A 10,647-nucleotide genomic window follows, 5' to 3' on the forward strand; every position below is an offset into this window, starting at 1 on the left:
TACCCTATACACAGTGAAGTTCCACATACATGGTGCCGTAGCATGGCTTTTAACTGATCTTATCTTATCTGATGCCCTATGACCTTACAGGAAATATACCTCCATCTTGCTCACTCCCCATAATCACCCTCTCCACCCTTTACTGCTAATGGAGGTGATTATGTATATGAACACCATCGAGCCTGGAGCACATGATAGCAATGATTCCACATGAAAGCCATGTCTGGAGAGGGGTGGAGGGAAGGCTGCTTAATCACAGACTCTACCAGGGGGGAAAGGGTGTAGCCCAGACTAAATTATCATGTAAAGTTTTTGCTTGACATTTCAGTCAATGCAGGTTAGTAGTTGAACTACACAGTATGAACCCAAAATAGTGAGTAGAAGATTAAAGTGCATCCGAAGTCTTATCCTGAGAGAGAAGTTACTGGAAGTCTTTATCTCCTGCTTGTTTCCATGCTGAGAGTGTTGTTATGAGTGCAAAACAGTAGCTCTTGCTTTAGACCAGTGTCAATAGCACAGCTGCACCATGCTCTCACAAACTGTGGCAAAACGGGTGCTTGTGTGACCTGGGTGGTTTGTACAAGGCAGTTTCCTGAAATATCACCGCTGTAAGAAGCACCCTTGAGGGCGAGGCTCTGTCTTGTACGTGTATAAATGTTTGATAATTGTATGTGTCTAAAAGCGGTGTGGAGTCGCAGCGCTCGGAGCCACAACCACAGGGCACAGGCACATCAGAGAGAGGGACGTGCACCACCCCTGCCATCGTACCAGCGCCAAACCAACCGCGCTAACCTAAGCCTCTAGTTACATGGGCAGAAAATAGCCTTGAACCACTGCCCTGGCATATACTTTAATATATGCCAGCAGAACATCTGTTTGAACTAGATACACTGTCCACCCAAGTTCTCAGGGTAGTATTGTGAGAGGAATTCTTGTTTGGAGAAGTGATCTGTGTTGCTGTGCCAAGTACATCATGCATTGTTCAATACATCTTCTTAATCACAAACTGTGATTTACTGCTGACTGATGCAATATTGCATGCCCCATTAAAATACGTTCATTTCACGGAGAAAGAAATTGCTGATCAGAAAAGAACGAGCAAGACATGAGGAGTGGGCAGGGGGGACTGGGCTTGTTTCAGAAAAGGAGACTGACAAACTAAATTGTGATGTAAGAAAGCACACAAGGGCACGATGATAACATCAATGGAAGTTCCTGTTATGCAAAAAAATATGAGAGTTAAAGAAGGACAAATTCCAGAAAGAAATACTTTTTTAAACAATACCATGGTAAGCCCATCTCTGAAAACACTCTGAAAACACTCATCCCCTACCTTATTAATTGAAAACTGCCTATCTAGGCTATTTTGTCCTGAGGTTATAGATTCTCCTGAAATGATCATTTTCTGTGAGGTGGTCAGCATAGTGGGCTACTGATGCTTGATACCTTCACCACCTTTTCCCTCATCTCCTGTGTCTTACAGAAAGTGGAGTTATGTATAGGCTAGGCTACTGCTTGTTTAAATAGGCAGGCTTCTGCTTAAAACAAGACAAGGCAACGTTTTTTTTTTAAGGCTATAGTACATTTAATACACAGGGGCAATTCAAAGTAGACTACTTTACATAAATGAAAGCAAAGAATAGTAAATAAAAGCATACACTGGCACGAGTTAAAATAGTTTAAAAAAGTAGTTTAAAAATGTAGGCTACATAAAAAAAAAATATTTAAAGACATAAGGGGATAAATGTTACTGCTTTGTGTGCCACTGTAGGAGAACGACATGCTATGAAGTAGGCTAGTGGATTATATTCACACTTCCATCATGAAGACAGACGAGTTTCAGTAAGATTGCATGATTTAAAGGTGCAGCAACGCCGCCAAGCGTCCAAGAGGAGAATAACAGACATCAGACTGACGCGAGGCGAGGACTTTTCTAGAGGGTTCCAAGTGCATTGTGGGATTGTTAGACCGGCATCGCCTTCCTTTTCTCTTGTCTGCCAAGATGATGGTGAGTAGTACAACATGCCTACTTCAACACTAATCCCTCATCATCTGCGGAGATTTTTACATATTATGTGTACCTGAGGCAGCCAATATGTAGGGATTTTGACGGGCATCTTGAAAAATAGTGTATGTTTCTTGTCTACAGATCTGTGATCCGTATTTTACCCTAATTGTCATGCTAACTTGTTAGCTTTTTAGCCCATTCTCCCGTGTCTCCGCCTATAACGGGCTCCTCCTTGGGTTTGACAACTAGTGCTGTGTCAGATGCTGTAGCTTGCTAGCTACATTTGGCATCTTAGTTTTCGATAACGTTCCTTTTATAATTGTGAGCGTACTTTGCTTATCAACGTATGTTTGAAAGAATTGTAGAAATTGAGTAGGCTATGGCACTGTTGAATGCATTAACATTAGCCACTAATCAATCGGCTAGTTCGCTAGTTGCTAAGCCAGTTAGTGAATTTACCGGCTAGCTAACACATCAGTACCATTTCCTTGAAACGGTTTTGGACTTATTTAGGAACTAAACAAAAGCATTTGAGTGCTACCAGTCAAACGTGTGTGTGTGTGCAGTTGCCACCTCACGATGATTACAAAGTTAGCGTTAGTTTATCAGGTAGTGCATTAATTGTTTTTTGTCGAGAGATGTGCAGATTAGAGCAGGGATGCATAGGCAGTTGCAGCTGATTACGGGACAATGCATTGGGCAGATGCTACGTGAAAATACGTCGCTGTTGTACAGAGAGTTGTGGTCTTAGCCTTTGACAAAGGTTTGCATGTTATCATTCTCTTGACATTCCAGTTCCAAAGCCCTTTGTGAACCCTCAGACCTACCGTATGAGAAAATGCATTAATGGTCTCATTAATGGTCTCCGACGCCTTGTCTCCTGCTAGAATCCACAGCTTATCGTTCTGAAGGAAGGGACAGACACCTCCCAAGGTGTGCCCCAACTGGTCAGCAACATCATGGCCTGCCAGGTGATCGCAGAGGCAGTCCGCACCACCCTGGGCCCCCGTGGTATGGACAAGCTGGTGGTGGACAACAGAGGTGAGGGTTTTTTTGTTGTCAAAGAATACAGCAGATGTGTATATATACTTGATTAAAATGAATTGGGAGGGGGGTGGGCACTTAAGGTTTAAATGTATCTTTTTAGATAGCTAAACTTTTAACTTTTTAAAACGTATTTCCTTAGGCAAAGCAACCATTTCAAATGATGGTGCTACCATCTTGAAACTTCTGGAAGTGGTCCATCCTGCTGCAAAGACTCTTGTTGACATTGCCAGGTCCCAGGATGCTGAGGTAGGTCTCTTGTGGTGGTGTTGAAAGCAACACAGTGCAAAATGGGCACTTCCTGAGGTGTGGTTTTTATGAGCAACTCATTTTGATGGAATATGGCCATGTGAAGCATGGATACACACCTGTCCTTCCCACTATCATTTAGTATGTAATTCTGTGATTCATTCAAAGTTTTTTAGGTAGGTAGCTTGTTGGTTTTGGACCAGATCTCTATAATGCTGTTTTAAAGGCAATATGAATCCACACCATGTGAGCAATTAAGAACGAACTTAATTATTATCGTTGTTGTTGTTTATCGTTGTTGTTGTTGTTGTTATTGTTATTATTATTATTACAAAATGATTTTAGTTTTCCTTGCATGTCAGCCATTGTAGCTTGTCCATACATGCATATTTGATGTGTCTGTGTATTTCAGGTTGGTGATGGCACAACCTCCGTGACGCTGTTGGCGGCAGAGTTCCTGAAGCAGCTGAAGCCGTACGTGGAGGAGGGCCTCCACCCACAGACCATTATCAGGGCCTTCCGCAACGCCACCCAACTCGCTGTCAAGAAGATCAAGGAGATCGCCGTCACCATCAAGAAGGACGACAAGCAGTACGTGCGCTGTGTGCTTTTAGTTTCATCTTAAAGACTGGACCAAAGAGACAATGGTTTCGGAGTACATGCAAATGAATGATTTCTAAGATTTAGCATGGCCGACTACTTACATTGTGTTCACTCAAGCACTGTTGCCCACCAGACTAGCATAGCTATGCATGCTAAGGCAAAAAATTGAATGGTTGTATCAACTAAGAACAAAAAAAAAATTTTGGAAGATTTATTTGAATCATCTGTTGACTGTCTTCCAGAGAGCAGAGGCAACTTCTGGAGAAGTGTGCTTCGACCGCGATGAACTCAAAACTAATTGCCGGACAGAAGGGCTTTTTCTCCCAGATGGTGGTGGACGCTGTCATGTCGCTGGATGAACTCCTGCCCCTGAAGATGATTGGAATGAAGAAAGTGCAGGGTGGAGCTCTTGAGGTGAGCAAGAAACGCATGTGATGGCCATGCCATTTTGATTGGTAGAGGATGCTATGGATAAGTATTAGCATACATGTCATTAGACAAGCCAATAAGGACTAAATATTAGGTCATTATCATGTATGTGTGGGTTCTGTGTTGTACATTTGCATGATCCTGGGAGGAGCAATGTAATATGGTGGACAATAGCTGGTCTGTTTTCAAGAGTGCAAAATAAAGACATGCATGGAAAGCTTGCTGGGAAACCATACATTATTGTTGATTGACATTCTCTTGCTGTATAACATTAGTTGACCCTACAGTCCGTTGATGGTGAGGTGTGCTTTCATGTGGTGTTACTTGTGTGTGTCTGTGTGTGTGCTAATTGCCACTTGTTACTTCTCTAGGACTCCCAGCTGGTGGCAGGTGTTGCCTTCAAGAAGACCTTCTCCTATGCAGGTTTCGAGATGCAGCCCAAGCGCTATGACAACCCAAAGATCGCTCTGCTCAATGTTGAGCTGGAGCTCAAAGCAGAGAAGGACAACGCAGAAGTCCGTGTCAAGTCTGTAGAGGTCCGTATTTGACACTTCTTTCCACAGCCAGTATCAGTGGCCTTTGAAATTTACCTGCCTGAATAACTTTTATGTTCATTATGTTGTATTGATTATAGCATAACGTCTGCATATTTATTGTCTCCTCATTGTGCTGTTCAGTGTATCGCTGTAATTGGGATTGGATTAAGTCATTAGTGTTTCAATAACCTGCGCTTGTAATTGAGTCAGGATCTTAATGGCTCTTATCTCACACCTCCAGGATTACCAGGCCATCGTGGATGCCGAGTGGAACATCCTCTACGACAAGCTGGAGAAGATCTACAAGTCCGGGGCCAAGGTGGTGCTCTCCAAGCTCCCCATCGGAGACGTGGCCACGCAGTTCTTCGCAGACAGGGACCTGTTCTGCGCCGGCCGAGTGCAGGAGGAGGATCTCAAGAGGACGATGATGGTGAGGGAACAGGGTGGCTCTCTCCACCCGTAGTAGCCCTCATGTTGTCCATGTTGGCAAACATTTGCCTTTAATGGCTCCTACACACAATTGCGTGCGGTGTAGTGCTGGAGACGCATCCTGGCCACTTTACATGGGCTCATGTCATCCGTTGCCGAACTGAATTGCGGGTCCGATCCGTTGCGTCGCGTTGCTCCAGTCACCCGCGTCAGTTTTGCTCGCGTTAGCAACCTTTGCTGCACCGACGGACAATATATCAGAAGGCACCAGCCAGTCAAATTAACGATTATAAGTCATTTGCATAGCTGCCGCCAGGAACACCCGCTGGCATGCACTGACCGAACGCAACTGTGTGTAGGAGCCGTAAGATTTCTTTCTGATCAACAGTTCAACGCAACAGTTTAAGAGTTGAGGGTTATCCTTTATGATGGTGGGATGTGTTGTGGGCAATTGGATTTTGTGCCTTTGTAACAAAGTAAATTCTTCCATTATTGTCCATTCTGAATTGGGACAACTGTTGTGGATAAAAATGAATGCCCGAGTCTTGTTGTGCAATATAGGTGGCTGCAACTGTTTATTCGTTGCCATAATCAGGGATGCAAACTGCGCTTTTCGCCACCTACCGCTTTTTTTTTTTTTTTCCAGTTTTGGTGACTTGTGTGAATTGTGGATATCCGAAGAATTTTGTTTTTTTTAAGGGTGGGGGTCTATACAGGCATGCAAACAGTGCGACTTTTTCACGCCATGTACCACATGCTACCAGAGGGCAGTGTTTCTCATATGGGCCGAGGAGACTGCTGGTCAAATGTCCGGTGCTTCTTTCACTCCTCAGATAATGTTTGATCATGTAGCAAAGGAAAGGTATGAAGCCCATAGCTCTGATAGCAGCTAAGAACATATAGGCTATACTCACTCCATTGGGAGTCAACTCTCTCAGTTCGCACTAGGCTACTTATCTTACCTCCACAGTAGATCTACTTCAGCTGGAAGTTTTAACACGTAACTCTGGACTTGATTAGTGTGTAAGCTTCTTCCCAGTTAGCCATTGCAGTGTTCAAGACAATATTAGCCATGTAGCCTAGCTTACGCTTATCCCCATAACAGCTAGAATGCTAATCATCGTATATATCAACATTGGTGAATTAACACCATAAAAACAAGGTGACCATTTGTCAAAATCTATACACAAAAATGGTAAATGAATGATTATGAAGAAATAATACTTCAATATGACTCATGTTAAATGTTCCTTTACTGGGATGCCCGTCATTGTCATTGACATCGACATCATGGTCCCTCCACACGCCCTTATTAGCATAATTTTCTATTTTTAGTCAACCATCATGCTTGTCATCACTAGTCGGCCCTCTCTGTCAAATACTTACCTAAGCATATTGGGAAGAGTGGTTGCAGTTCTGTCTCTGGTGTTCAAGTTGCACATGAACTTGGCCAAGGTCAACCAAAGCCACTTATTGTTGGAGTATATTCATACTTTTGTGAAGTATGTTTTTACCCAGACTCACCGTCACTGTCTAGACAGATTATATAACGAAATTAATTACAAACCACTCCAGCCTGAGAGCGGGCTGCAAAAAAGGATTACTTTCCCCACTGTTGAGTTCAAGGTGCCCGGGGAACAAAGAGAAGACTGGCATTAGAGAGGAAGAAGACACAGACGTTGGGCCTTGGCAACAGGCTGACATTTAGAACAGGCTCTCTTCACAGACAACCTGAGACGTTATGACTTGACACCTTCCCCATGAATGCCCTGGCACTGTGCTGAATTCCTAGTTACAAGGAAGACCTTGTCCCTAGAAAAGACCAGCAGAAAGCTAGTCATAAAAGACGTCGTCCCTAGAAAACATTAGCCTTATGGTTTGTTTGCTTTTTTTATGAGTGCATCACAGTGCATGGCAGCTAATGGCCACCTTACACCAAACAACTTTGACAAGATTTGGGAAAGATTCTTGAAAGATTGTAGTCTTTTAACTAATGCCCCCCCCCCATAAGTTGTGAGTTCAGAGGATGGCAAGTTAACTCGTACGTTTTCCATTCTTCCAGGCCTGTGGGGGCTCCATCCAGACGAGCGTGGGCTCCATGACCGAAGACGTTCTGGGCCAGTGCGAACTCTTCGAGGAGGTCCAGGTTGGAGGAGAGAGGTGAGGAACCCCACTGACATGTCTCAAATGAAGCTGTGGCTTGTCTCAAATCCAGCCGAATCTTGTCCGTGTGGTGGCTGGGTTGATACCAGATGCTCCAAGTCGCTTTGGATAAAAGGGTTCTCTAAATCCCACTGGTCTTTTCTCAGAGGGTTGACGTGTTTATTGACGTCTTTGTCTGGGGGGCATGTGTTCTCTCCTCAGGTACAACTTCTTTAAGGGCTGTCCGAAGGCAAAGACGTGCACCATCATCCTGAGGGGCGGGGCGGAGCAGTTCATGGAGGAGACAGAACGCTCACTGCACGATGCCATCATGATTGTGCGCAGAGCAATCAAGGTAGGTTGAACCGTGTGGGGATCTCTCTCTTCTAGTGTCTAATCACTTTTCCCATTTTGTGCTATTCTGAGACTTTAAGGTCCACATTGTCTAGAAACAAGTTTGTAATTGCGTATAATTTCGTTTTGTACATCTGAAAAGTTCAAGCCACCAAGTACAAGGGTAATGATTGCAAAATGCTGCAACATTTAAACGGACTGTTGTATGTTAAAAGTCTACAACATGCCCTCTTTATAGGCCTATTTGCTTATTGGATGCAAATATTTATGCAATGTTTTTAGGCTTTTATTGAGTCAGTGAGGAAATACAAGCAGACCCATACCAAAGATGGTAATGGTTACATTTGGGCATTACTTTAACTCTGGCGCACCCTAGTGGTTAAACTCTTTTATTGTCTGAAAGTCTGGATTGTAAAAATACATGTTCATGTTTTTTTCAGAATGACTCTGTCGTTGCTGGTGGAGGGGCCATTGAGATGGAGCTGTCCAAGTACCTGAGGGATTATTCCAGAACCATTCCTGGCAAGCAGCAGCTGCTGATCGGTGCCTACGCCAAGGCTCTGGAGATCATCCCTCGGCAGCTGTGCGACAACGCCGGCTTCGACGCCACTAACATCCTCAACAAGCTGAGGGCCAAGCACGCACAGGTAACTAACACCCATTATTCTCAAGCATGTTGGCCCACACATAGAATATGCAGTAATACATCTCCATGCATGACACTTTTATTGTCAAAGTACAATTTTCCCATTACTAATAATTCCATATAAGGAAAATAAACCTAATGTAATCATTCTTCTAAGAGTATGATCTAAAGCAGGGTGTCCAAACTTTTTAACTCAAGGACCACATTGGGTTTTGAAAATTGGCTGGCGGGCCATACAACAAAAAATTGTGTGTGTGTGTAATATATATATATATATATACGTTTTGTATCATTGTGTGTATGTATATGTATATATATATATATATATATATATATATATATATATATATATATATATATATATATATATATATATATATATATATATAGTAATTTTGTTGTAGAGAATTCATTTCTTAAGAAATACTGTTCATTTGTTGTTTCATTTGACTGTCATTTTAAGACTTTGGCCTTTGGCTAGTGCTGTGCCTATGGCTGTGCCCCCTCACAGTTTATAAATGGTCAGTAGTGGGAACTACTGTTGCCATCGCGATTTCCTTTTAAAAGTTTCTTATAAAAAGGAGATATCAATTATCAACAATGACAAGCCAGCTGGAACCTGTTACACTCGCTCCCTCTCGTGCATGCTCAAATGCGTTCCCAATGAAATGAGTAGCATAACATAGTTAGATCTGCTGCAATGGAGATACTATGTATTTACGCTCTCTAAGAAGAGTGTAAAGCAGTTTGCAGTAGCCTAAAGTTTATCACAACGTCGTCTATCGCTGGAAAAAAATAGCGAGCGGCCTATGATAACCTAATTAAATGCTTGGCAGGCCGGATTAAAGCGTGTGGCGGGCCGGATCTATGATAAACTAATTAATTCTTGGTGGGCCGGATTAAAGTGCGTGGCGGGCCGCAGTTGGCCCACGGGCCGTAACCCCTGATCTAAAGGCTTCTCACTTATCTTTTATAAAATTCAATTGTTAAATTGTTTTATAAGCAAACACATCTACTCATTGCATGTAACAAGCTAACCTACACAGCAAAACAATCTTGTTGATTAGCCAAGCGCTTTAACATTAGGAACGACAGTTTGGAAGGCAAAGTTCCCTGCTACAAACAGTCTAACTTGGACAATCTGACTGGCGTGGCATGCTGACGCGGCTCAATCTTTCCCTCATGCTCTCTAACCTTTGACGGTGATGGATTTGAGTTGTGAAGACTCCACCTGGTCAAAACTAAAGCTGCAGTTAGGTTATGGTAGTCCATATTATTTCCAAACAGCTAGTCTATCTGCTATTAAAAAATTGAACAGATTACTCTGCCGTGTTCTCTGCTGTTACCTCTGTTCCGATGACTTGAGCTCACCACCTCACCCTTTCCTTCATCCGCCAGGGCGGCATGTGGTACGGCGTCGACGTCAACAACGAGGACATAGCCGACAACTTCCAGGCGTGCGTGTGGGAGCCGGCCATCGTGCGCATCAACGCGCTCACCGCCGCGTCGGAGGCCGCGTGCCTCATCCTGTCCGTGGACGAGACCATCAAGAACCCCCGCTCCAGCATGGACGGCCCACCGGGCGGTGGCCGAGGACGAGGCCGCGGGCGCCCTCATGCGCACTAAACGACCCCTCCCTGCCCCCCACCATACCCACTCTCTCTCTCTTCCACCCCCTGTCAGCTGGGGCAGGTCACCTTGGAAGGTCAGACCTGTGGACTCTTAAACACGCAGTAGTGAAAGGCTGGTGAAAAAGATCGTTGTTGGTTGTAGCTGATTGGCTTGTCTCTGCACTCCCATCGCTCCTTGTAATAATTATCTTTGTTACAGAACACCCTTTTTTTTTTTTTTTTTTTTTACATTTTATTTACGGTTAGTCATCGTTTTTCATGTCCGGTGTTTCAGTCTGAGCCAGAGATGGTCTGTTTGTAAGAGTCATAATAAAAACATGCGGGTGTTCTCTCTCAGTATTGTCCGAGTGTGTCTCATGGTTAGCTGAGTGGAAGCCCTGCCCTCCTGATACGCACTGATGTCCAGCCGCAGTAGATTTGCCGTTTTGTGGAATAACTCTGTGGAGCTATTTATTGGACCATTAAAATGAATACTCCCACAGCTCACTCAGGTCTGTCTGAATCATTTCTCTGCTTCATTTCTTACCTCAGAGTTTCAATACCGGAGGCCTGTGTTTAGGCTGCTGTCACAGGGCA

The 10,647-nt window shown here is 43.8% G+C and overlaps 1 protein-coding gene across 1 annotated transcript; it reads left to right on the plus strand.

The window, feature by feature from the left end:
• Nucleotides 1-1,917: 1,917 nt before the first annotated feature.
• cct7 (chaperonin containing TCP1, subunit 7 (eta)) lies at nt 1,918-10,552 on the plus strand. The gene is made up of 11 exons (XM_048236951.1): nt 1,918-2,008; nt 2,896-3,049; nt 3,195-3,301; nt 3,714-3,892; nt 4,147-4,318; nt 4,705-4,869; nt 5,111-5,299; nt 7,361-7,458; nt 7,663-7,795; nt 8,235-8,441; nt 9,839-10,552. Exons 1-11 carry the CDS (start codon nt 2,003-2,005, stop codon nt 10,064-10,066), a joined length of 1,638 nt encoding a protein of 545 aa, XP_048092908.1. The 5' UTR covers nt 1,918-2,002; the 3' UTR covers nt 10,067-10,552.
• The last annotated feature ends 95 nt before the right edge of the window (nt 10,553-10,647 follow it).

The sequence above is a fragment of the Alosa alosa genome, chromosome 24, assembly GCF_017589495.1.
Source record: "Alosa alosa isolate M-15738 ecotype Scorff River chromosome 24, AALO_Geno_1.1, whole genome shotgun sequence".
Classification (NCBI taxonomy): Eukaryota; Metazoa; Chordata; class Actinopteri; order Clupeiformes; family Clupeidae; genus Alosa; species Alosa alosa.